Source organism: Odontesthes bonariensis, chromosome 10 (genome assembly GCF_027942865.1).
Source record: "Odontesthes bonariensis isolate fOdoBon6 chromosome 10, fOdoBon6.hap1, whole genome shotgun sequence".
NCBI classification, from domain to species: domain Eukaryota; kingdom Metazoa; phylum Chordata; class Actinopteri; order Atheriniformes; family Atherinopsidae; genus Odontesthes; species Odontesthes bonariensis.
Genome location: NC_134515.1, coordinates 14,886,417 through 14,913,764, shown reverse-complemented (window position 1 = coordinate 14,913,764; position 27,348 = coordinate 14,886,417). Strand labels below are relative to the sequence as shown.

General features: G+C 40.6%; 3 protein-coding genes across 5 annotated transcripts in view; all 3 read right to left on the bottom strand.

The window, feature by feature from the left end:
• The window catches only part of acot7 (acyl-CoA thioesterase 7), a 56,622-nt gene extending 45,367 nt beyond the window's left edge, over positions 1-11,255 (bottom strand). Inside the window, exon 1 of one of the 3 annotated variants that reach the window (XM_075476428.1) lies at positions 10,973-11,255. In XM_075476428.1, the coding sequence (XP_075332543.1) occupies positions 10,973-11,022 (50 nt within the window). In that variant the 5' untranslated portion in view covers positions 11,023-11,255. Of the gene's footprint in view, positions 1-1,846; positions 2,149-10,972 lie in introns of those variants that run through there. The other 2 variants (XM_075476426.1, XM_075476427.1) reach the window with 2 other exon arrangements.
• A 1,133-nt stretch (positions 11,256-12,388) lies between these two features.
• On the bottom strand, positions 12,389-13,317 carry LOC142390110 (transcription factor HES-2-like). Its single transcript, XM_075475479.1, has 4 exons — positions 13,228-13,317; positions 13,029-13,124; positions 12,833-12,920; positions 12,389-12,729 (listed from the first exon to the last, which is right to left on the bottom strand). The coding sequence occupies exons 1-4, from the start codon at positions 13,315-13,317 to the stop codon at positions 12,389-12,391; spliced, it is 615 nt and encodes a 204-aa protein (XP_075331594.1).
• Positions 13,318-24,525: 11,208 nt separating this feature from the next.
• Positions 24,526-25,354, bottom strand: LOC142390227 (transcription factor HES-2-like). Its single transcript, XM_075475623.1, has 3 exons — positions 25,265-25,354; positions 24,969-25,152; positions 24,526-24,854 (listed from the first exon to the last, which is right to left on the bottom strand). Exons 1-3 carry the CDS (start codon positions 25,352-25,354, stop codon positions 24,526-24,528), a joined length of 603 nt encoding a protein of 200 aa, XP_075331738.1.
• Between the last annotated feature and the right edge of the window lie 1,994 nt (positions 25,355-27,348).

The following is a 27,348-nucleotide window of genomic DNA, read 5'->3' as shown; positions in this document are numbered from 1 at the left end:
ACTGTGGATCTGATGGTACTGTCAGGATCATACTTGTTTTATATGCAGTGCCAGCTGAGGGCCTGAAGATCACAGGCAGTCAATAAGGATTTTCAGCTTCGTCCCTTAACACAGAGATGTCTCCAGACTCTCTGAATCTTTTGATAATAATATATTCTGGGACGGTGGGTTAAGCAGCCGCCCCATGTACAGAGGCTACAGTCCCCGCTGCAGCTGGCCCCGGTTTGAGTCCCGCACCGGACGGGCCTTTGCTGCATGTCTCCCCCCTCTCTCTGCCCCCTGCTTCCTGTCTCTCTCCAACTGTCCTATAATTAAAGGCAAAAAAGCCCCAAATAAATAATATATATATATATATTCTGTGGATGGGGAAATATTCAAATTATTCTGTTTTTACCATTTTACACTTATTCTGAAATTGCTCTACAGTTGTGTAGATGCAGATTTTGTTGTTGAACCTCTAGCCATCTTAACGTCTGAGAGACTCTGCCTCTATAAGGTGCTCTTTTTAAATCCAGTCATATTACTGATCTGTTGCCTAATTGTTCCTCCCACTTTTTCAGCCGTCTGTATCCCGTCCCAACTTCTTTTAGACACGTTGCTGCCATCTAACTCAAGGTTAGATCATATTTTTTGTTAAAATAGTAAAAATGGATCTGCACAATGTTGTGTTCGAAGCACTGTTGCCCAGCAATCTCGGCTGGGACCTTCCTGTGTCAAATTTGGATTCTCTCTGCTTCATCCCACAGTCCAAAAAATGCATGTTAGGTTAATTGGGGATTCTAAACTTACCCTAGGGGTGAGTGTGAGCATGCATGATTGTTTGTCTCACTTGGGGTGATGTTGAACCCCCTTGATGGACAGGCTTTTTCCAACATTTCCCAACTTTTTTAGAATAGAAGCTGTAGATAGTCACTTATTTGAAAGAACTAATGGGAACAAAGGTCACATATGACAAACTATCTGACATCATCACCATGCTATCATGGGCATCACATTATACAGTTTCTGTGAACTAGGCGAACAAGTCACAATCTAATCTTCAGAGCCAAAAGTGTCCAAATGTCGTACCACTCAAGACTGCTCTGTTGCCTAGAGATCTGATTAATCCTGTGAATCAGACAATTGAGGTTTGCAGTCAAGTGCACATCCGAAAAGGCAAGAAAATCCACATTGAGGCACCATTAGTTATCCCACAGCTTTTCAGTCTGTGTATGTATGTGTGGATGTTGTAGATTAAGTATCTCTCAATGTGTATATCTAATTCCTGAAGCCCAATCTAGGTTTGAGATCCTGAGCGTAACAACATTTGAGTAAAGCTCAGACTTTTAAAAACAACTCAAGACTTTGTTAGTGAGAAGATTGGGTGTTCAGTAGTGGCGTTACATGTGAGGTAAGTGGATGCTTTAAATCAGGGGTCCCCAACCTTTTCAGCACCAAGGACCGGTTTGGTTCTGCAATTTGTTCCCGCAGCCTGGTCGGGGGGGGGGGTTACTTTTTTTTTTTTGTACTTTACGTTCGACAGATTACATTTACCAGATGCTTTTACAAATTAGGATATGATGACAGACAGACAGTCATCATTGAAAAAAATAAACGTGCCTCCTATAATGCAATCTATGCAGTTTCCAAGTATAGAATCTAGCGAGTGAAATGAAAGAATTCCCGATTTCCATGTCTTTTTAATTTTTTTTTTTTTTTTTTTTTTTTTTTTCCCCAATCTCACGGCCCGGTTTGGAATGTCTCGCGACCCGGTGGTTGGGGACCCCTGCTTTAAATCAATAAATGTCCATGACGAGACAGAATTACAAATGTGTGTGTGTTTGTCAGCGCATTAGAGACAAAGTACCTGGCCTGATGAGATTCAGCCTCCCCACCTCTCAAGACATCCCCACTGACTTGCTGATTTTGACGAGGCTGCTGGGTTTTCACCACCGCTGCTGTTCGATCCTCTTCACCTGCCGCCTTGCTGCTCTTTGGCCTAAAGCAACGCATCTTTACACACTGCTTGACACTCAGCTGTGCTCTCTAACGTGCCTGTCTCCCGTGTGATCTCTAGCAACCTCTGCGATCTTGTGCCCTTAAAAATGCAGCTGTGAGTGGTGTTGTGCAGTGTAAACGCTGCCCCCGCCCTACAAGTCTAGACTGGCCAAACTGGATCCCAGCACACTCACTGATACACAGACAGCTGGCACCTTATAAAATATGTTATCACCACATAGCGGCTTGTGTGTCACAGCTTACAGGTGGAGCAAGAAATGTATCAAACAGTGACAAACAGTGGTGTGCAAAAGTTTGGGTACTGTTGTAAACTATGTAATTTGATTATATAGTTGAGTAAAAATGACCTGTAAACGTGTAAAATAACCCCTTTCTTTGATATTTCAAGCAATATTAGATTTTATTTTCATCTTTAATGCTTTTAAATTAACAAAGGAAAAAAAGGAAAAAAGACAAAGCAGAAGTTTTGGCACCCTGCATTGCCCTTACTTTCTAACTACTTTTGGTCAGTATTAAATCTAGATTTAATAGATTTTCATTTTGAGTAAACAAAATTTTATAGACAGACATATAGTGTGTGAACTTTGCTTAGTGTGATACAAAGTGATTAAAGGGAACTGTGAGAAACAGGGTGCTCTGGGGTCCGTTTCACAAAGCAGGTTCAACAAACTCTGAGTCTATTCCTGAACTCTGAGTTGATCTACTCTGAGATAGAAAACTCTGAGTTTTCGGTTCCACAAACGCTGATTTGAGTGAGTTTAATCAACTCTGAGTAGGTTCACCTTGAGTTTTGCGTGTACGCCACAACTTTAAGAAGCCAGCATCAATGGAGCCCCAATTCGACGAGTCACCATGGCAACGGGGAAGAGGAGGGGCTACGTTTTTCACCAACCTCGAATTGGAAATCTTAATGCGCTCATACGGCGAGTTTCAATACGTTTTTAGAAATAAGTGCAACACCGTTGCAGCAGCAAAGGTGTAAGTTTAAATGTAGTCCTTTGCAATCACAATAATATTACAGGGAAACTGCTTGAATGGTAGCCCATTCATTTATTTCATTTAGGTGCAATCCCGCGGGGGAGAAGCACACTTGGCAGCAGCTTAAGATGAAATATAAAAACATTGTTCAAACAGGTGAGACCTCGGCATGGAGGTACCTCATTCTGATCATGTTTTACACCGTAAAGTAAATATTAAGTGGCTATTTGACTGTGCAGTTATTTTATCCCCAACATAATGCTGTTTTCACACACATAAACTATGTCTTCTCATCTATATCATGTTCTGTTAAATAATTAAGCCTATTTAAACTAACACAGGCTTCTACTCAGCCAACAGAAAGAAGGCAGATGCCCGTAAAATGGGTGGTGGGCCAGCACTAACGGGAGGGCAGTGGCTGGGGGAATCCCTGGAGGGAGTCCACCCCCAAGACACGAGTGTCTTTATAAAATATAATAGGCCTATATATATCTTTTTAAAGCCAATTCATACACATATTTATGTCCCAACAAAATTCTGATGGTGCCGCTCAAAAAGATAATTGTCTGTAAATGCAAAAACATCTATGCGCGGTCTGATAACCATCTCCCGACGAATATTTATTTCTCTGCGCAATAATGCTGCACCTTCATCCACGGGATCGTTGTCAAAAGGACATGCCATGTTCGTGGAAAAAGTCGCTTCCTACTGTGCCTGATGGACTTCTAGAAGTAGAAGAACTCGCTCTGCTGACTGAATGAATGAGGAAATCAAATGGCGTGTGTGGCTGAAAGAGGGCGGAGACAGAGAGTAACTCGAGGTTTCTTGAATAAAACCTGGTCCCGACCAGGTTAGGTTCATAGAGTCTGTTACTACGGTAACTGACCGAGAGGTTAAGTTACCTCTCTTTGTGAAACATGCTAGAGTTACCCCTCTCTCGTAGAGAGATGTTTGCTTCTTGGCATTTCTGGTGTCCAACTAATACATTCTTCCCTCTGCCAGTTATTTTATCACATGTCAACGTATGACTGATCCGCCTCAGTGCAGACTAGGCATGGGCTGGTATGAGATTCTGACGGTATGATAACCTTAGGCAAAAATTTCATGGTATTATGATTACAGCTCTAAAATGTGTATTTTGAATGTCTGTATTTAAAAACCAGAAAAATTTAAAACTTTTCCATTGAACAGTCTTTTACTTTTAAACGATAGAACATGCTGGACATTAGTAAATATGTATTTAAACTAAATAATAAAAATAATGCAGTCTGTCCTTTAACTAAAGCTAAACCTGCAACTCAAGTCAGACGTTTATGAATTATTTTTAGTGGAAAAAAAACATCACAAAATGCAAGCACTTAATGTGTGGCTCAAGATCAGAACATAAATAAAAACACTTCCGCTAACTACACTACAACGACGAAAGTGGAGAAGGAAACAATGCCTCCGTCAAGAGTAGCACTGTCATCCATGATCGGCATTCTCACCCTTTACTTACATAATAGCTGAGCCTACAGAAGTTGAAATTTAGATAGGCATGCATTATGTTCCATGTGTTATTCACCATGATAGTCTGTTGTAGTACTTAGAATACTGTTATAGGACTTTTAAGTGTATTGTGCTACCTTTTCATTGTTTTTTATGAAATAGTGTGCTTCAGTGGACACACTTGGGAATTATCCTTGCCTTTCAGGATGTAATGACAATAATAATAGTTCGGTTTTATATAGCGCTTTTCATAATACTCAAAGCCACTTCCAGTGAATGAAACAACAGCAAATTCCCTAAAGTTCTGCCAATCTCCGTCAACGAGTTCTGGGAGTTGACGTGGTCACTATGTTGTTTCAGTGCAGTGTTGTACAGGTACCTGTACGGCACGCTGAGTCTGGATTCAAATTGGTCCATTCTGTTTGTCGTTCTCCGCGCAAATTTTGACTGGTGCACGACTACGCGGCAACAAATCAGACAGGGGGAAAAGCTTGGGAGGAGCTCGCCTCCTTCAGCCATCATTCAGCCTACAGAGCTGCCTGCTTATCACTCACAGCAAGCGGAGGTGCGCGGGGCGTGAGGGACCTCCACTTTCTCTCTGACGAGACGCCACATAAAAAATTTTAAAAAATTTTAAAAAACGCTCATACTGCAGGTGATTAACATAAAACAAAATATTTTAGATAAACTTACTGAATACATTGTAAAGGCAGGGAATCCAAACTCTAAAACAGAAATGCAAATGGATAAAAATATCTGGGACAGCAATGGAATAAATTACAAACTAAAACAACTGGTCCTGTTTCTTTTAACTGGCTCTTACCGATAATTACAAACTGAGTTAATGGCTGCCTAAAAACACTTCAGTATCTCCTCATACTTCTTGATTTTAGAACTGTATTTAAGTGCCCAAACTTTCACATGGTACTCATTTCCTTGTTTTTATTCAAACTAAGGTCATATAATAAATATAATATAATATGATATAATATGATATAACATGTACATTACTTAAAATGTTGACAGTATTTCTTCTTTAACTATCATCAGCTCATCTTCCACCCACTTCACAATAAACAGTTACAGTATGAATGTGCTTAACTGATGTATCCCTGGGACATGTCCTCAATATCCACTAACAGAGAATAAATCTAGATTTAGAAAAAATAGTGATATACCAGACTCTGATTACAACCAGCCAAGTAGTTAGACACCACAACACAGGTCTCAGATCAACATATTCGGCATAAACGATTGATTCAGACAAACCAACAAGCTAGAAGGAGTTCAATCACAGCCAAATCTACTTCCACTGATTATACTAATGGGATAAGAAACAATAAAAGTTCATACCTGGACTGACTTCCAGGTTGAGATCACATAAATCTACTTTCTGGCTGCTGAAACAATTTGGTTCCGTGAATGACATAGTTGACAGGTCAGATATTGAAACAATGAGTTATCAAATATCTTAATTCAAATGTTTTATAGGAGGATTCATTTTCATACTTAAAATAAAATAAGATACTCACTAGTATAGTCGTAGTTTTTTCTTTCTTTTGAGTTGACCAAACAAACTGTACTTTAATAGAGTCAGTAAGAAAAGAGTTAAGGCATCTGAAGTTTTTTATATCATATATATATATATATATTTTTTTTTTAGAGAATAGATTTTGCTTCTCCTGATCTGAGCCACCCGAACTCATGACAGGTCATGAAATACCAATGTTGGTCCAGTGCAAAGTATTACAGTTTCACTAAAAAACTCATAAGTTGTACAACTACTACATTTTCCTAACTCTGTTCCCTAGATTCAGCTGAAGTTTCCATTTGTCAAAAAGTTGACATCCAATGTCTTCATACATGTTGCTACGTGATGACGTCCACTCTCCCCACTGCTGCTTGTGTTTACTTGGCCAAAAACACTTTTAAGGAGGTTGAGTGGGATGACAGAGGATGCAAATCTTCTGTCATTCACGCGACATCATGTGCCTTTTTAGAAAGGACTGGCTTCTTTTTGACCACTTTACCATAAAAGACAAATTGGTTAAGTGCTGCACTCATGGTTGCCCTGTGAGGTTCTCCCATCTCTATGAAGGACCTCTGGATCTTATTCATACCCCTTATCTCATTTGCACACACTCAGTTCCTCCACTCAGCCTAAGGCTATGTACACACGTAGCCGGGTATTTTTAAAACCGAATGTTTCCCCCCCTCCGTTTATAAAATAATTTGTATCCACATTACCTCGTTTTCGGAAAAAACACCTTCCACACATAACCGAACATCTGCGTTTTCACCTGTCTTGACAACCCAAATGCATTTGCTGTTTTGCGAAATCTGCCCTCGTCAGCTAAATAATAAAGTGTGCACGCAACTTTTTTGAGCACACTGACAGGTGATCGCATGACAGTGGACTGCCCCTCGATATGAGGACGTAATAATTCCGACAGCGACAGGAGTGAGGACACCTTGTCACGCCATTCCTCTGGGAGTACGACTTGGGCGTGTAAAATCAAGGCAGTAAACAGCGCCTGCACAATAATAACCACCACAGTTCTCAAGATATCCATGCTTCTTCAGTAAACAAAGGTCGCACTTTAGACTTTAAAGCAGATTTGTTGTTGTTTTGGCGCATATTGTGACGTTCGAAAACGCAAAACTCCAGTTATCTCTGTCTACACGCAGCTGCATAAACGGAGTTTTCAAAAATCTTCACTTTGCCCGGAGTTTTTAAAAACATTCGTTTACGATGCGTTTTTATGCGTTTTCATGTGGATGACAGGTCCAAACGTAGAAAAATATATTTGTTTTAGCAGATACCCGGCTACGTGTGGATGGGGCCTTAATCTCTCCCACCAGAGAGCCAAGCAAAGGTGATGCAGACAGACAAGAGGAGAGAGCCTGTCACCGCGCCGACAGGCGTTTAACAAAATGAGACATCCTCGCTTCAAGGCCGTTGCTTTAAACCAATGTCCACATTAAATATGTAACACCACTGCATCATCTACCCATTGTTCTGTTGCAGCACACAGCTGTATTCAATTATTCCTGTTGGACGAGCATTAAATCTGTTTATGACAAAGTAGATATTTACTTTCAATTTACAGTGTGGGATTTACATGCCGCACCCCCTTTCAAAAGTTGTGGATCCTAAATAAACTTCCAATGGATAGACTGTAGTGTCCTCGCTTTAACTTCCCCTGACAAACCTCCTCCCTCCTTTCTCCTGTCTCCTCCAGTTGCATTTTAGGAATTAAAACGTAGTTCTAAATAATTGGCAGTGAGCAATTTTCTAGGTAACAAGAGGAGGAAAGAGAGGGGAACGATGATGCTGGAATTAGACAAATGAGATGAGCCTACAGTGACTGTTGGCTTGTTCGTAACAGGTCTGACTAAGGCCCTTAAGGCTATAGTAGCCCTTGGAAACAAGAAAATTAAACTGCCAGAATTTTTCTTCCCACTCCCTTTCTTTGTTCATAGCCACTCCCCATTTTGGTATGTTCATGGTCACATGCACACTGAGCAGACCGGAGGCAGCAGCCATAAGCTGTAAGGTGTAAATAAGGTGGCTGATCTCTACAAAGCACAAGATGGAAAAGCCTTTTACTCGTCTGTTTCATTCATCACATGTCTTGTTAACAAAAGAACTGTGAAAATTACAACCTATAATTTGGGCATTTCATTAGATAAACTGGGAAGACTAAAATTGTAAAAAATAAATAAATACCGGAAAATAAATAAAACCAAATAGCATTATCATCAACATGAGCAAACGTGCTCTTGGGTCATGTAATGGATCACAGCAGAATGCTTATATAAATACAGTCATATTTTTTTTTTATACCTAAGCTACTGAAGACCATTTTAGATTAATTACTGTGGATCAACTTTGTGACGTTTGCACCGGACAACGTGAGGTAAATTATCATGTCACCAACTCAATTCTCTAACATGCTTTTCTGTGTTCAATAGTTGTTGCCAGTGCTGGGATTGTGACTCTCCCTGCCTCCATCAATATGCCCAGCTCTCTCTTAGCTCCAAACACATCCACACAGCAGCCTATAGCAACCGCCGGCTAAATGGACCCATGACTGGCCAAACACACTCGCCATGGTGTGACATTTTCTGCCGGCTAAAAGTCTGCTTGGACTGCTTTGATTACAACTTGCTACATGCTGATTATTGCTTTAGTTTCCAATTCAAACAAAATTACACCAACCACAGCTTTTATGTTCAGACTTGGAAGTCTGTCAGTGGTTATGCCTTTGGACTCATGTTGTAGCGACAGCTCAGGGACCATTGACAGAAGTGGGATGCACTAGAGCTCACGTGCAGGTGTTTCAGTCTTTTATTTCCTAAGAAGTTCTCATTGTGAAGACCTGTGCGCACAACAACAATGAAGTATTAGTCATATTCATTTTAAGATGAGACTGAAAAACAAAGTGGTTTCTGCCGGTACTGACGTATTTGTTGTCTTAAAGGTGCAGTCAACGTTTTAACCACCTACCCTTATTTGCACACACACCCATAACTGACACCTTATGCTATCTGGAGTGAAGGTAAAGGTCACTTTATGGAATGTAGACATGTAAGAAGGTTCAACCAACGTTGCAGACTCCTAAAATACTGCAACCATCCTACAACAAATGTTCACATCCTGTGATACATCATTCAAGTGCAACTTGAATACATAAATCATGTAAAGACTTCAGCTTCCACAGCAGTCAGTATCGCAGGCCATGTGGAACAAGCTGCAGGTTGGTTATGATTTGCTCACACTGAGAAAATGTCACGTTTTTCTGATCAAAAGACTAAGTTAACCTTAGCACATATTTTATATTCAGTGTTCGATCAAATTTGTTTTGAGTAAATCAGAGGGTAAATCAAAGTTAGAAAAGCCAGTTTAGATTTTGCCATTCAAAAAGCAAGACCAGTTCTGGATCAATCTCCACCAGAATGAAGGGAAGAAAAGTATGGAGAGGGCTTGGGGCAGCTCCTAATATGAAGCATGCAACATCCTCTGTAAAACACAAGGTGGCAATGTGATGAGATGCTTGGCTTCCAAGACTCATAGTTTTTACATGCACTGGTGTTCATTGACCATGTGACAAAAGACGGAAGCAGACGAGTTGTCCACTGTAAGAAAGTCTGCCAAAGCATCACAAATTAAGGAAAGCCTGTTCTCTGTTGTTGTCCATACTCCAGATTTCAAGCTGTTGCTACTTATTATTCTCGGGAAGAGATTAAGCTAAACATTTATAGCTAGGTTCATTTGTTCATTTACATTTGAACCCCTTATATTAGGGACAAGTGCATAAAGCTGCAGTAGTCCTGAGTCATTTCATGACATTTTAGTTCAGTCGTTTGAATTAAACCCAAAGACTGCACTTTCAAAGCATTTCAATAGTGGTATTTCAAATGTGTACTGGTTGGGAGATGCACTATAATAATGAAAACTGTGTCAAATATTTCTGGACTTACTTACTTTACTTCAAAATAAATGTGTTAAGTATCAGTCTTACGTCTGAAAGTGTGAAAATAAGATAATATGATGCAAAACAAATCCAGCCTTCAATAAAAGTGGCTGACAGAACAGGGCATCATCATAAACAGTCCATAGCTATGATAAGATAGAAAGCTGTTTATTTGAAGGATTTCAAATTAAAAATGTCATAAACATAATATTTAGTTCTGTCATGTTGTAGACTGGTAAAAATACACCTCAATAAGTGACGTTCACTTGGATTTCTGCACCAATTTGTGTCCAATGCAGACAGAACAAATATTTGGCTCCCCCTGTAGGTGAACAGAAGTACTATCAACCTCACATCCTCCTGGGATATGCAGCTTTTTCTCTGTAAGGCTATTTTATGAGACAGCATGTCAGCAGTTATTAACGCCAAGTGGTTGATGGATGTCTCCTTTCTGAGAGTGTGCGTGTCTTTTTTTTTGTTGTTGTTGTTTTCTTTTCGTTTGTTTGTTTTCTGGTTATAAACTTTGGAAAATACAGGCTCAAGAACACGCGTTTAACTGCGGTCCTGACAAACGAGTTATACGAGTCCAATTATAATAAAACTGTATAACAAAATGATTTGACTCTGGGGAAAGTGATGGCGACCGTACTGTAGTTGGCCATTTCGCCACGCCGTACCGGTACCGGCGCTACCCGCGCGCTAAGGTCATCATTGACGTCAAAGATGGTCATCACAGCTTACGGGAGCCATCAAGCTAAGTACATTAAACGGCCGGTCTCATGAATCATTTACCGGAACAGAAAATATATGGTCGACCGCCAGCAGAACAGAGACGACGCGCACGTGAAGAAGGATTGAGTATGTGTTAAGACATGACCTGAAGCAGCGGATTATCTGTGTTATCATCCTGTGAGCCAACGCTCACGCGACCACGCCGGTAGCCGCGTTGTTCTCTTCATTTGTCGATCTACATCCTGTTATCAGGACGCGTACCCTGGCCGCGTGTTGTTAAGGAGTCGTAAACATCATACCTGCATAGTTGGAGGGAGGATGATGCCTCGCGCATCTCCAGTGCCGACATGGTTTTGGTGAGCTCTCGGGGACTGATGGTCTCGTGCAGCAACGAGATTCCTGTGTGATGTGAAGGGAAGTCAGACTCCCCGGCGTCACAGTGTCTTTGGCAAATGACTCATTCAAAGCAAAAGTACAAAGACTGAGCGGATATTACTTAAAAGTCGTACAGAAATCGTTCAATCCAATGTACCTTAAATGAGGTCTACGTCTACCGCTTTACGAAGGGACTGAAATAAGAGAGAGATAGTTTACAGGCAGCCAGGCCTAGTGCTCAGAGAGGTGAATCAAGACATGATCAAGCAGCAGAAAACGAAACCGTGTCATTACCTACATCCGTCAGAGGGGGGCAGCAGAGACCGCCAATATGTTACCTAAACTGTGGTAGTAATTTGTGATGCCTGTTGTTGGCGCTATTGAGCTGAAAATCCACTCAAGAAGTCACAACAATTCCTTATATTATATTAAAAAATACCTGACAGGCCTTTGTTCATGGCTCTCTATTTGTCCTATAGATTTTCTGCAGTAAATGTTGATAGTTCAACTCAAAGTTTGATGGGTGTCTTTTTCTACGCATCTGTTGTAGATTAAAAGTAAAAAATATTATCTATCTTTTGCTGCCTTTCAGTAGTAGACTGTATCTCTGTTTTGTGTATTATGATATTTTAATTTGTTTAGTTATTTTTTCCTCTCCTCATAGCCATTTAGACACATCACGCTGATTTTACCGTTGTGTGTGAAGAGAAAACATTTCCCTTTTCCTTGTGGCCATTATATGAAATGTAGAGCTTATTTAACAATGCATTGGCGTGAAGAATTTCCTAAATATTCTAATTACCGTAAAGTGTGAACAAAGACAACACAATGTGTAACCACGACGTCGTAGCTTTATTCCTGTACATCATTTATACATCATTTGCTGCAAATTGCAAAAATAAAAACCGATCCCAACAGAGATACTTTCTGAGACATGTCATGTCTACACGGTCTATCTGCACAGACTCAGGACACTGAGGTCTTTTGTGCAAATCAATACATACAATGACCCTTTGGGTCTTACAGGGCTGTTTCAATGGCCCTTTATCATTTAGTCCAGAAAGAAGACTAAATATTTAACGTATACATACATGCAGATTTAAAACAATACGACTGTCTAAAATTGTCAACTTATACAGGACAACAGACTTGCGCGCAAAACGTAAGTATATAATACTCAACCAAATCAAATACGATTTAACGATGACTTTTGGATTTTCATCAACGGAAACGACGCAGTGAATCACTGTGCATATTTACAAGTGATGCTACCTTAACATGTTCCCTCAACTTAAATATATTACAGTCTTTTTTCTCTTTTTTTTTTTTACAGCGGAGATCTACCAAGGTCTCCACATAGCAGCGCTGACTGGCTGCGCGACTGACTGCGCGACTGACTGCGCTCGGCACGTAGCCTCTGCTCCACTGCTGCGAGACCGACTGTCGAGTCTGGTGCTGAAGCTGGATTTCAGGTTCAGGAGTTTTTGGTGGATCTGAGGGAGAGTCCGGGAGCTCTGGGTGCAGCAGTTCAGGCAGGTTGGGGTGACGGTCGCCGACATGGACTTTTGGACGAAGTCGTTGACCCGCTGGCGCGCGTCTTGGTCCAGGCTCGTTTTGGGAAGCAGAACGGAGACGCGCTGGAGACATGCTTTGTAACCTTCTCTGTAGGTGTCTGCTGGGTCTGAAAAGACAATGGAAATTAGTTTTTTATGTTCGACGGATGATCAATATTTATGCATGTATGAATTTGTTTTAAATCCTAGAGAGAAGGAACTTTTACTTACTTTTGGTGTTGACAGGTGGAATGTCACTGAGAAACCTCACAGTTATTTCCAGGATGTCAGCTTTCTCCAATTTGGAGTAGCGTGATTTCTGCAGAGAAAATTTTAAACAAACCCGTTAGATTCACGAGTCTAAACGCTGACTTGACTTGTAATCTGCAAAGAACATAGGCCTATATTAGACATAAAAAAGACTCACATCTCTTCCTGTAAGGGGAAGGATGAGGTTTTTCAAGTGGTTCAAGCTGTCGTTGATACGGGCGCGCCTTCTCTTTTCCATCAGTGGTTTCATTGTCTGAAAACAAAACAGAGGTTTTAATATTCATACAATCGAATATATGTAAGACATCGCTGCAAATGTTTAAACGAATGCAGCTAAACTCAATGGCTTGACTTACCTTTCTGAGCTCAAGAGCCTCTTTTCTTTTGGCAACCGTAAGCCTTGGAGAAAAGGACGGGGGAGCTTGACAAGTCATGTTTGGAGACATTTTCATCTTCGTCTATGTTTCACAGAAGTGCTGAAATCCGAAATTGGAGAAGATGTGTCTCCAACGGCCAAGAGCAGAGGTATATATCCAGGTCCGTGGCGTCGGTTTCCGTGCGTCACGGGTACGCCCCCAAGCCAACTCAAAATGATTTGGATTGGCCCCGTATTCCATGAAAACAACACAAAAGCATCACACTTAGTAAGATAACCATCTGTCTCCAACTTAAATCTATACATAGCTCTAATGCGTGTCTGCGTTATGATCCATACACCAAACCAAACACAAGCTGCGTCAAAAAGCTGGCGAAAATACGTGCGTAAGACGCTTTGAACGCAAATTCACCAGATACAAATGCTGCAGACTCCTTCATTCACACCATACTAAATAGCAAACAAACCACTCATTATTTAGTACATACTTACTGGAATATATTGTTGTTTTCTTTATATGAAAAATGCATAATTGGTGGTGCGTAATTACGCAGTGCCTCACCGGAAATTATAACAAAATACAAGGTATACACAATACTTCTTATTTTTCATATGTAATTTATCAATTGAATAATTTAGGCTGTACATTTGTCGAATATTTTAACCACTTTGCATTGGCTAGTAATTGCCTGGTGGTTTTCCTGGTGTGATTCCACGGTGTTATCTTACTTTCATTTATAAGGTATGCAGTGTGCCCCAGTTTTCTTTATACAACACCAATGTAAGGTTGTACATTCTAAATAAGTATTTACACTTAGAGCAACAGGATGCAGTACATGCATCGGTGGCATAGGGGTCAGACTTGCGTGTCTAAAAAAGTGTTCACACAAAAACACACTCTTACTCCAATCACACACCCAAGCCACGCTACTTTCAAATAACATCTGCTGTTAAATTTTGACAACAATAGTTTTGCATATGACGTTTTCATGCTGTGTCTGCCTGGGGGGAGGCTCTACCTGTAGGGGGCTGCTGACGCTTCATACAGAGACATGGGGCGTTAAAAACGGAGGGTGGTTAGTGAGGTTGCATGTTCTTCAGTTACAATAGTCACTGTTCAGTTTGAAATGATCCTGGGTTTTGATTTATGTAGCCTGCTCTTGGCACTGAAGACGTATACTTAGACCTGGACAGGAAGTGTATGACTTCGTCCCCTGCCAGAAGTTATACAAACATCGAACAGAAGTCCTGATATTTCTGGTTTTGAATATAAACCGGAGAGACATGACAGCCCATCAAATGCCTCAGCACTCAGGGGAACCACGCGCGCAGCACGCGCCACGGAGACCAGATGGCTGTCTGTTGAAAGATCACAACCCCACCCTCGCCCAACCTCTATTCATGACCTCAACACCCCCCTTCCCCCCTCTACCCTCCACACACCAGCATCCTGAGAAGCCAGTGTCCCGGTCCCACCGAGGATCTAACCATCTCTTGTCCCTGCGCGCGCATATACGCACACGCACGCTCTTTTTTCTATAAACTTTGCACATACTGCATATGGCGTGGGTATCCCAGCTGCATCCTTCTAATGGATCCATGTTGTTAGTGTCCAACTGAAACAAACCAGTCTCACCCCCCGCGTTTTACTCCGTGCTGCAATTGTCTCTTTTAGCTTGACTCTTTGAGATTTTTGGCGTCCAAGCTATCATGTTATGTTGTTTATCAACTCTACATGCTGCAAAGCTCAATCTGTTGATGGGGATGACAGATATTTATCTGAGAGAGCATATAACATATGGCTGACATGATTTGCTTATCTTTCACATTGAGAGACATAACAGAAGCACATAAATCAATCATATTCATGTAAAAGAGAAAAGTATTTTATCGAAGACAAACTGATTAATATAGATATGTATTGTGTAATAGATAGTTGTATAATATATAGTTATAGCTACGACACGTGTTTTTTTGGTGATATTTTAATGTTAACTGGAATATGTAAGGAATAACTGTGGGAGAATATAGACAGCAACATCATCGGAGTATCTCTACAGTTTAAGGTGAATAAATAAATGCTACAGAGACGTAATATGAAGCATCGTATAGACAAGATCATGTGGTGCTTCATCAAAGCAAAGTCCTGCCCTGAAATTGAGAGGCACACTTGCTGCACGCGCCCCTCACCCGCTGGGAAACAGGAGTGATGGTGATGCTGGGTGGGAGGGGGTCAGCAGTCCTCCGTTTTCCTCTTACGGTTAGAGTCCTCTTTTGTCTTTTCAAATAAATTTAGCGTCGGCAACCCATCTGTGCCGGCCGGATAACAGGGAGTCTTTGTTTGACAATGTACCAACACTTCATGGGAATTAAGGGTGGGAATGGGGAGAAGCAGTTAGCTGCAGCATGATGCCACCTGAGAGACTTTGACGTTTTTCTTGGGTCTACAGTCATGTGAAACAGACAGAACATCCTTATTTTCATTTTAAATGTTTCACCTATCAGGACTTGATAATAAGCTATCTGGTTCCTGTGGAGTCCAAAAATTTGGCAAAAACAACCTCAGATGAACAATAACACGTGATAGATCATATCAGAATGTTTCTAACAAAGAAAAAAAGGAGAAGCTGGGAAGGATTACCAGTAGAAATCATCTTCTCTCTAAACAAAATAACATGGCAGAACAGTTTAGGTTTGCAAAACTGCATCTGAACAAACCAAGACTTCTGTAACAATGCCCTTTAAACAGATTATATCAAAATGGGGATGTTTGGTCACAGTGCACAGCACCACGTTTGAAGAAAATACATTTTATCCCAAGAAGACCTGCAAACCTACAACAGAATGGCTGAAAAATAAAATAATTGGTGTGTGGCAACGGTCCAATCAAAGTCCAGACCTCAACCTGACAAAGAACACTGCAGCAACTCTACAACAGAATGGCTGAAAACGGAGAGAATTCAAAAGACTAGATCCCAAACTGAATGAAATGCTGGGTTGGGTACAGAGAGTTGTGCACAAAATCCCACAAATTACTACTACTAAAACATGGGGCATACTTAGTTTTTTCACAAACTACTTGCATTTTGTCTTAGTTTTTGTTAGGCACATGCCTAATGGCACACATGCCCACATATGCACACAATGGCAATCTGAACAGGCAAAGTTTGATGGGTGCCTTTGCAACTGATAAAGGTGGCATACTGCTGCACATGAACAAACAAATTACACATAATAATGTTATTTTTTTTGTATTCTTTTTTGATGAAATGAATAAACAAAAATGTTAGGTCATATGAAAAAGAAATTATGGCTCTACATTTCTCATGATTAAAAATCCATAAAGTTAGAATAAACACTTTCAGTGGGAAAAAAAAGTCTTTCAAACCAGCTGTGAAGCACGATGGTGGAAATGTTAAGGTTTGAGGTTGCTTCACTGTGTCATACACTTGTCATTTAATCAAATATGGAGCATGTGACAAGCAGACAGTCAGACGGTTGAAGCTGAAGCAGGAGTGGACCTGTCAGGAGTTTGATGATCCTCAGTTCAGTGGCGAATCCATCATGGAATGGCTGAGAAAGAGGAAAGAGTGAGAAAGAATTATCAATAATGTCAAGATTTGAATCCTACTGAAATACTGAGTGAATCTGAAACAGGCAAACATCAGACACCTTGCAACTAAGAGTATTTTGGAACATAGCAAATTGTTGGGAAAAAAAAACACACAAAATGCCTATAAGAAGTTATTTCAGGACAAGGGTGTACTTACTGTTTGTACATAGGACTTTGACATACATTGATATTTTTGTTGAATAAATTACTGAAAATTTAGAAAAAGCCAACAATAACCTATTTCTAATGACTGTATGTCAGATTAGGATAACGTTCCAGTCATAGGGAAAAAAAATGGGATGTCATGTTGATGGAATTTGTTTACAGTCAAGCAAAACGCATCAAACACAGACTAGAATCAGTCAACACACAATGTACAAGAAATACATAGCATATAAGAAGTGAAGGTGTGCAGCAGAAATGAATCAAAGAACTCTCCATTGTGGTTGAGCGAAGCAGTTACTGGTTATAGTTGAAAAGAAAAGACACAGTATGGGCTGCCCAAGACCACTTCAGGCACCAGGCGACACAGGCCCAGGTTTGATCAGCCTCTGGTGGGCCTTCTCCAGCTAAAGGTGTCTTGTGATAAACGGCTGACACACCCAATGAGGATAGGGTACCCAACCGAGGATGTGTTGCAGTGGAACTGAGTGTGGACCATCTAAATACCCCAACTCCAAGGAAGGTATTCCACGAATGAAAAACTGATAGACCCCCTTCTTATTCTTCTTCCATTCTTTATGTTAGTGGCAACTGAACTTCATTCCACCATGGCCTGCATTGACTTTGCCAAATTCTTCACAGACAAAATCCAAACTATTAGACAAGCAGTTGGTACATCAGCTATGATACCTTCCAGTCAGGTTTTAGACATCACCACAGCACTGAGACTGCTCTGACCAAAGTGTTTAATGACATATGTCTGAATACAGAGGGTGGGAATATGTCAGTCTTAGTTTTACTGGATCTCAGTGCTGCATTTGATACAGTTGACCACAAGATATTACTCAAACGACTGGAGAACTGGGCGGGTCTATCCGGAACTGTACTAAACTGGTTTAAAACATACTTAGAGAACAGGAAGTACTTTGTGTCAATAGATAACTTTACATCTGAGCATACAAGAATCACATGTGGAGTTCCCCAAGGTTCCATCTACTGTTTAACATGTACATGCTCCCACTGGCACAGATTATAAAAAACAACAAAATAAACTACCATAGCTATGCAGATGACACGCAGATATATATTACAATGTCACCAGGAGACCGAGGCCCTGTACAGGCTCTTGGTAAATGCATTGAGGAGATTAATGACTGGATCTGCCACAACTTTCTCCAGCTAAACAAAAACAAAATTGAGGTAATTGTCTTTGGATCCAAAGAGAAACGTTTACAGGTCACCACAGAACTTCGCTCTATACACCTAAAACTACCAACCAGGCCAGAAATCTGGGTGTAGTGATGGACTCAGACCTAAATTTGGAAAAACACATTAAGGCAATAACAAAGTCAGACTACTATCACCTTAAGAATATATCAAGGTTAAAAGATCTGATGTGTCAGCAGGACCTGGAAAAACCATGCATTCATCTTTAGTAGGCTTGATTACTGTAACAGCATCTTTACAGGTCGACCTAAAAAGTCAGTTAGACAACTGCAGCTTATTCAGAACTCTGCTGCTCGAGTCCTCACAAAGACCAAAACAATGGACCACATCAGTCCAGCTCTGAGGTCTTTACACTGGCTGCCTGTCCATCAGAGGATAGACTTAAACTTCTCCAAAATACATCAGTGACCTCCCGATCCAGTATGAACCTTCCCGGCCCCTCAGGTCATCTGGATCCGGTCTTTTATCAGTTCCCAGAGTCAGAACCAGACATGGAGAAGCTGCATTCAGCTTCCATGCTCCACATGTCTGGAACAAACTCCCAGAAAGCCTCAGATCAGCTGAAACACTCGGTGTATTTAAGTCCAGGTTGAAGACACACCTATTTTCAGCTGCGTTTGAATAAAGCTCCAAATCTGAAGCTTGAGTTTCAAAACTTGATCACATTTTAACTACTGATTTTATCTGATTTTCTTATTTCTTTCCTTTTTGTTTAAAATTTAAATCGTGCTTTTTTATTTCTACTGTTTTAATGTATCTGCAAAGCACTTTGAATCACCTCGTTGTTGAATTGTGCTATACAAATAAACTTGCCTTGCCTTGACTATTCTTTTCCTCTCTGTTCCCACCTAAAGGTAGAAGCAAGTAGAGTGTCCAGCCCGGTCCGGCGGGGGAGTAGCTAGCCCAGTCCTGTCCCTGACTCTGCCTTCCTCACCCTCTCTTCTCTCTACCACCACTGCTCTCTTCTCTCCCTCCGTCTGTTCCCATTTGAACACCCCAAAACACTCAAACACATCTTGATTCAAATTAAGGGCTGTGCAGAATCGTTAGGAATTGAAACACCCAGTCCTGTTTTGTAGAGTGTGAGCAGAAAAGATGTGAATTGCATATGGAAGAGTGACTGTAAAGGGTGAATGTTGATACTGGTCAGAAGTTCGTGAAAATGTCGACACAAGGAAACACATTGCTTGTGTGTGGTAGTTGAGATGTTTAAAGATCAGTGAAATGATTATTTCCAAAGCCGCTAGTTTAGGATACACTGAGCCAGAGGAGGTTAGAAAATTTCTGGATAATTGATGTTGAAAGCTGAGCTGACTTCCACAAACAGGTTCCTTGCATAGGACCCTGGTTTGTGTCGCTGCAGTGCAGTTTCATGTTGACCACATCATCATCTGACATGTTTGTCTCATAGGTAAACTGCACAGGAACCAGCAGATGTATCCTGCGATCCTTCTCATATGGACCAATGACAGTCATTCTAAGGACCTCATGAGCCCAGACAAATCTGCGATCAGTCAGTCCTGTGGGGGAGGGTTTCTTGGGGGCTGGATGATAGCAGAGCATTTGATGCATGAAAAGATTTGACACAGCTCAGGGGGACTGTTTATTTCCTGAACATCTGAGTAAGAAACCAATAGTACAAGCAAAGGAGAAAATACATATGTTATCCGAAGTATAAAACTAACAAAGTCTTCTAGCACTCATGTATTGCTTCAGACTTTAAATTAAACTAAGTAACAGATCATTGTGCTGCAGCTCCAACATGCCTGTTGGATAGTAAAATGTCAAACTGAGTGTTACAGTCTTTCAAATAAGGTTTGGCCTACCTCCACTTTTTCTTTTGATCAACTTACAATTTTTTGGTAACCACTCTTAGCATCTTTGTGACTTTATGTAAACTGCTGTTTTTCATAATCTCACCAGCTGAAAATTCAAATGAATCAAAAATAAACTGAAAAAGCCAAAACACAAACTCTGACTTTTTTCAGTACGTGTATTTAGGAATGTTAGAGAATAAACTGGGTACTTTTAATTTGAACTCTTTGTGCTGGCTGTAATCTGGATTTCCCTGCAGATGCTTTTATATTATATTCATATTAAACTCGAAGTACATTAAATGTGGATTTTTGACACAAAGAAACCCCCATTTAGGAGAAACTTTTTTTAATCAAAGTGGTTAGATTAGATAAAAAGAATCAACTTTGGTAAGAAAAATACTTTCATTCCAGCCTGTTGTTGTTACACGTGTCATAACTCACTATATTAAAATCACTTGTATGGGACCAAGTGGTTTCAGCTGCATGTAGTGGTCTGTAAACACGCCAGTGTCTGGAAAGTCTAATTATTGCATCAGAGTCCCAGCAACAGCTGGACAGTGAAGATATAAAAATAATATAAACACCTCAGCAATAAGGGGATTGAAAAGCAAAGCTGTGAAACAAAGACACTGGTGTCCGAGACGACCACTGCTGATAAATATCCGGGGTAAAAAGAGAAAAAAAATCAATTCTCAACATAGTTTTTAAATGGAGGAGCATTAAAACCATAAGTCTGCCATGGTCGTGACTGCCGAGGGAAATTTCAGGAAAATGGTGAAATGAATGAAAAAACAACACTATCTTTGAATAAGCAAAAATGAATAGATACAAATGTATTTAAAAAATGGTATTATAACCTTTTAAATAAAAACATCCTTTCTTTTAAAGAAAAGATAATAGCGTTGATTGTTTCAAACACCTTTTTAGCCTGTTGAACCACCCAAACCTAATGGCTTTTTAGTGTTTGCATGTGGCCAACCAAATGAAATGTAAATAAATCTTGTCAATTTCAGGATAACATCAATACGACACAACCAGGACACACCAGATTAATATCAGCTACAGCACATCGTTTGATCTTATCCAATGTGCAGATAGGCCGACTCCAGTCAACAAGCTGAATATCAGCCAATGCGGCTGTTAGGATGGTATATCTGCGGATTCATACTTAAAACCAGAAGGGATTTTAAACAGGATTTATCTGATCTTGGGTCTTTAATGGAGTTTTGTTTGTCTAATGGACTACTCTAATCTCTTTGAATCAGTTCTGAGGGCTACACAGTACAGTGGTCCCTCACCAGAGCTGTTATTATCTTAAGGTTTTACAGTGTTAAACCTCAAAACTTTCTGGCCATTTTATCTTTGCGGTTGGCACCATACGTTGCCTTCCCTCCTACTATTGGCCAACTTCCTGTGTTGAACTAATTTCCCAAATGAAAACCTGCATATGTCTGAAATATCCTCGCAGATCTGTTGTTCTTCCCTCCTGCAGGGATATTGAGAGGCTGGTAACTCGTAATTCTTCATGCTTAAGTACATTAGTCTGTATAGCTCCCTCTAAGCTATACAGACATGAAGCTAACACCAAATTACATTTTGGATCCCAGTGCTCCTGCAGCTGCAGCTGCCTCAACTGACTGAGAATTCTGAGAGGTTTTGTCATCTTTTTATGACATACCTGTCATTATTGTGTTTCACGATGTGCCACCTGATTTTGACCTCTCAGTTAAATAAAATCTAATCTGCTGCCTTATTTTTTTTGCCTTTATTGCTCTCCACACTGACTGACATAGTCTCATATGTGACACCAACCCCATATCACTATTTAGATATATTGGCCTCTTCCTCTCCACCTAAGTTTCAGTCACAGTCTGCCCCCTGATCTTAAGTATAATTATTTGATGTCTAAGCTTAGACTCTGATGACCCCGGAACCAGCTCATTGTTATCATTTATCCCCAAAATCTTGGAGAGAGTTGTTTTTACACAGGTCTCCCCCTTGAATACATGTATCATCTGTAATAAATCCCATTTTTACCACAGTGTAGGATCCCCCCTTTTCTTTAAAGGCTGTGAGTAGCCTGCGAGTATTTGGGAACTGAGGAGACCAGATGCTGGACTTTTGGGAGAGGAATGTTGTCCCGTTCTTGTCTAATATAGGATTCTAAATGCTCAACAGTCCTGGTTCGTTTTGGTCATAGTTTGCGTTTCATGAGCCTTTCATGAGCCAAATGTTTTCAGATGGTAAAATGTCCGAACTGCAGGCAGACTAGTCCAGCAGAAGGACTCTTCTACAACGAAGCCATGCTCTAATGATAGATGCAGTTTGCAATTATCATCATCTTGCTGAAATAGGCATAGCTTTCCCTGGAAAACACATAATCTGGATGGGACCATATGTTGCTCTAAAACCTGTATACAGATATACCTTTCAGCATTGATGGAGCTATTCCAGACTGTGTACAGAGACATCTCTGACTCCCAGGATCTTTTGTCGATGTAATGGACGGCAGATGATGGAATATTCAAAGCCGTAGGATATGTTTCCTATGTTATATCGTGAATAAAACATTGATTCATGACATGTGAAAATCCCTGCATTGTTTTCATTTACATTTTACACAGTGGCCTACTTTTTGGGGATTAGGGTTGTAGAATAAAACAAAACACAAACATACAACAAGAACAAAACAGTTTCCATCAATAAATTCAGAATTGTTTGCCAAAACATATCAAATACTGTAGAAACGAACATGTCATGATGGTGAAGTACAGTTCACTTTCCTTGGTTTTGTCTCTTTTGAGAACATTTGTTTATTATCAGTCACAAACTTAAACTTCACCAGTTTAAAGCTGTTTCCCCCACTTTTAGATATCAGCTTCTTTTGCTTCATCAACACTAGCCACTGTGATTTATTCCTTCTATTAAAGGGAAGAATGGGAAGATTTCCAATTATCTATATTATTACTTTATTTCAAAGAGCCCTCAATTGACAGGTTAAATTTGTCTTGCAAATCAATAGAAACTGTCTCCATCCATGCAAGCATTTTCTATTTCCCATCCCTCCATAAAATCTTTTGTATGGTCACTTGTGATGAGCTGAAGGTTTGCTTCAAAGAGAACATTTTCTCTTAAGATTTTATTCCTATAAATTTAAAGAATGTTTCATTATAGTTTGTGTGGGTTAGTATGAGTGCATGGTTAATGGTGCTGAAATATTTTAGCCATCCTTTATGGCGTTTTATAACAAAGTCACAAAGTTTGTGACTGTTCTTAAGTTATGTTCAGTTCTTTATTTCTCTGTCGTTTTTTTGTTTGTGTCATGAAACACTGTTTGCTAAAGTGTCTCAGTTCTTTTTTAACAGTTTAATGCATGCCTAAACTGTGTTATTTTACCAATGTGAAGATTGATTGGTGCTTATGATTCCTGTAAAACAGACTGTAAGCAATTAGAGAGGAAAACGCTAGATTATTATAAAAAACAAAAGGATGTATTAGGTTTATGGAAAGAAGCCAAAATTGTATGTATAATGAAGAAAAACACATGGCCAACTAACATAATATTTTCTAGTGTTGACAGGCTCAATTTGGGCTTTTTGTTAGCAACATATATCACAGTGAAACTGATAAACTTTAAGTTATGGGTCAAATGTGTAAAACGATCTGACAGTTAGACTATGAATTTATACTGATGAATCAAGAGAGGTTGTCTCAATATTCATGAAAGAATGATCATTGTGAAACTCGCTTGTTTTACACTCTACATCTCAGTGAGTTTCCTCTCACACAACTGGCCCCAGTTCTTCCCACAGTTTTGGCGGCAACCAGCGAGGCGCCTCACATCAGCAACAATAGAGCAGCTGCTCATCGGCATCAAAGGGCGCTGCTGACCTGTGGCTTTCTGTGTTTGCGCGCCTTTTTTGGTTCATTCATTTCACTGAGAATCCTCTTATTAAACTGGGGTTAATGATAGGCCTGTATACAAAGCCAAAGATCACACAACTCAGCAATCTGTGTCAATTGTACATTTATTTCAAATCTTATGTCACTGGCAGAAAGACAGAAATATCACAAAGTTTTTTTTTTCCTTACGTGGCATCAATGAAAAACACATAATCATATTCAACACATAGTGTTTACAGACTATTCTGTTGCACAGACCAAAATACTTTTAAGTCCAGCGTGCAACCCTCAAACAAAATAACCCTTGGGGTTTTACAAAAGTGTTGTCTACAACCCGCATCTTTGAAACCCCAAAGAGGATTGCATTTTAAAAAGTTTGTAGACTCAAATTTCTTTGAAATCTGTGCTCGAGCCCTTCGGCATGAAATGAGTCAAATGCTGAATTAAATCATTATCTAGAAACTCCAACGATTCTTCTTCTTTGCTAAGACTATCATTACTTTGATACAAAACGTCACAAAATAAATAACACATTATTAAAGAATGTCCATTCAGTCTACCAAGGTCTCCACATAGCAGCGCTAACCGGCTGCGAGCCTGACTGCGCTCGGCTGGGAGCCACTGCGCCGACGCTGCGGGACTGGCTCTCCTGTCTGGAGCTGAAGCACGATTTGAGGCTCAGGAGTCTCTGTTGGATCTGAGGGAGAGTCCTGGAGCTCTGGGCGCAGCAGTTTAGGCAGGTTGGTGTGACATTGGTGGACATGGACTGCTGGACGAAATCGTGCACCCGCTGGCACGCGTCTTGGTCCAGGCTAGTTTTGGGAAGCAAAGCGGAGACGCGCTGCAGGCAGGCTTTGTAACCTTCTCTGTAACTGTCTGCGGAGTCTGGAGGGAGAAGAGGAGAGATCTGATCAGTGACTGGACTTTCGCGTGAAGCACGTGTGAAATAAGAGAAGAAAAGTCATTTTGCGCTGTTCGCGGTATAGGGATGACGCTCACCTTTGACTGGGCTGGAAGGGAGATCTCTGAGGAAGCGGACAGTCATTTCCAGAATATCAGCTTTCTCCAGCTTAGAGTAGCGTGCGTTGTCTTTCCCAACAAGGGGCAGAATCAGGCTCTTCAAATGATTGAGGCTGTCATTGATGCGAGCACGTCTTCTCTTCTCCAGCAAGGGTTTCAGAGTCTAGAGGAAACATTTAAAAAAAAAAGTGTTATACAGCTTGTATTTAGCAGGATGAAATTAGAAGAGGATGTTACCAACAGAAGCAGCCGTGTAGTTTATCTATTTCTCTTACCTTTCTGAGTTCGTTGGCTTGTTTTCTCTGGGCCACGGTGGACCGCGCAGGGAGAGGCTGGTTGGCCTCTGTCGTGATGTTGGGACTCATTTCGTTTGCTGCTTGTTGTTGTGCTTTTTGAGAGGAGATACTTTCTCTTAGAGCGGCTGAGCTCAAGTGTGTCGCAGAGCTGGCGAGCCTCCTATTTATGTGGCTCCGAGGCGTCAGAGGGGAGGGAACTCAAGCCATTGTGCTCAGGGGTGCACACGGGAGGGCGGGGGCCCCTTGGGAAGACCAATTGGGCTCTTGTCTGGACCATCTGGTCCCGTTGGGCCCCTGCCTCTGTACGCTGGTATGCGGAGGTTTCTGATAAGGTTTCACCTTTTCACGTTTAAAATTTAAACCGTTAGCGTTCACGTGGGATTTAATTACACATTCGACTTAAAAGGGGACTTGCCTTTACACGTCGCACAAGCTGCAGACGGCAGTTTTCCACAGATCCTTTCTTTTTCCACACTCATTTCTTAATAAAATGATTGATTGGTTGATCATTAAAGTAATCTGTATGTAGTTATGTTTAGTTTTGCTAAATTACCCACAAGTTTATCATAAACCAGTGATTTAAACCAGCATAAACCATAAACCAACAGACAATCTCAATGTCTAAATTGTACGGGTTTGAAAGTTAAATTACAAAAAAGAAAAATAAACACACAGCCTGGAGCTGAATAAATGTTGCGTAGTAATTTGTGCTCATGGACCCCATATACTTCCCGCCACAACAAAACCAGCACAACGCCAATTGAGTGAATCCGAGATGACTAGATTAATTTATTCAAAAATTGAGTAAACCAGATACCCAAGCCACGCTATGTATGGATAAACATCTGTTTATGGGCCCTCAAATGGCAACAACACGGTGTTAACCTGCAATGGGGGAGGAGACTGTAGCAACCAGCAATATAAGAAAAAGAGAAGTGTGCATCTGTGGTGTGTGAATATATTGTATTCTTTTTAGAGAGGAGAATTGTAAAAGCACAAATCTAAAGTTGGATTTGAACAGAAGCACGCCCAAGGATCTGTACCTCTTTCTTTTAAACTTATTCTGTTATGGCTACTCCCTGTTTCCTAAATATAAACACAATACTAAATATAAAACGGTCAACATTATAAACTAAAAAGGTTTTATTATAACATGGCTCAAGAGTTTCACTTCGTCTCTGATGTTGGCCATTAGACGAAACGGGCCTCTGAGCAGCCAGTGGGATTCACGCGTTCGGCACGCGCCACAACCGGCGCAACAGATGGAGAAACCCCCCTCCCTTCCTCCTCAGCCTCCACAACTCACACACACACACACACACAACTGAATGCTCGCTCCATCAGCATCCCGCTCCGGCTCTGGTTGCGCTATCACCATTGATGTGAGCGCGTTTTTTTTGTTTTAATTTATAAAGAGTGGAAGAGTGGTTTGAATAAAACCATCTAAGCATAAAGGCGCTGTTACCAAAATCAAGAATAACTACACTAAATATAACGAGGTCCTGATGGTAAGTTTTAAAAGACAAAGATATGACATGAAACAAAAGACATTTAAAAATCCAGTTTGAATTTAAAGTTGTGATGTAACAAATACACAGATTCTAAGACATATAGGTCGTGCAGTGTGAACTAAGTAAACAGAACTGTTTAGAGAAATGCAGCGGGGACAATGAAAAGCGGGGAGATGTGCTTCACACTAATATTGTATCTGTTCACGTTCAACTTTGTGTTTGCTTGAGAAAACATATGCCCCTGAACGAGCTGGAATCATTTCGGTAAAGATAATGCTGTTCTTTGACTGAAAACTGTAGCTTTAGGGGTTTTTAACCTTATAATGCACGCGCCCTGCCCCATGGGGCCCCAAATAACTGTCATCGAGTCCTGTCTGGGACATGGCCCTTCGAGATAAGGACAAAAAAAAAAAAAACAGAAAAAAAAAGTCAAAGAGAAGCTTCGGTTGGGACCTTTTTTGTCTTGGTTTCAGCGTGGGTATCCATCTGTGCAATCAGAGGGCACACTGATCCTTTGTTGATGGACCGACTGAAAAGTTCAAAAGCAGTTTT

What these genes read in the sequence shown, in the direction of transcription:
- LOC142390110 (XM_075475479.1), bottom strand. Translation starts at nt 13,317, where the DNA reads ATGTCTCCAAACATGACTTGTCAAGCTCCCCCGTCCTTTTCTCCAAGG. An exon ending in AGGCTCTTGAGCTCAGAAAG is followed by an intron (nt 13,125 to 13,227) that starts GTAAGTCAAGCC and finishes TTTTGTTTTCAG; the next exon opens with ACAATGAAACCACTGATGGA. An exon ending in TTCCCCTTACAGGAAGAGAT is followed by an intron (nt 12,921 to 13,028) that starts GTGAGTCTTTTT and finishes TTTTCTCTGCAG; the next exon opens with AAATCACGCTACTCCAAATT.
- LOC142390227 (XM_075475623.1), bottom strand. Translation starts at nt 25,354, where the DNA reads ATGAGTCCCAACATCACGACAGAGGCCAACCAGCCTCTCCCTGCGCGG. An exon ending in AAGCCAACGAACTCAGAAAG is followed by an intron (nt 25,153 to 25,264) that starts GTAAGAGAAATA and finishes TGTTTCCTCTAG; the next exon opens with ACTCTGAAACCCTTGCTGGA. An exon ending in CCCTTCCAGCCCAGTCAAAG is followed by an intron (nt 24,855 to 24,968) that starts GTGAGCGTCATC and finishes TTCTCCCTCCAG; the next exon opens with ACTCCGCAGACAGTTACAGA.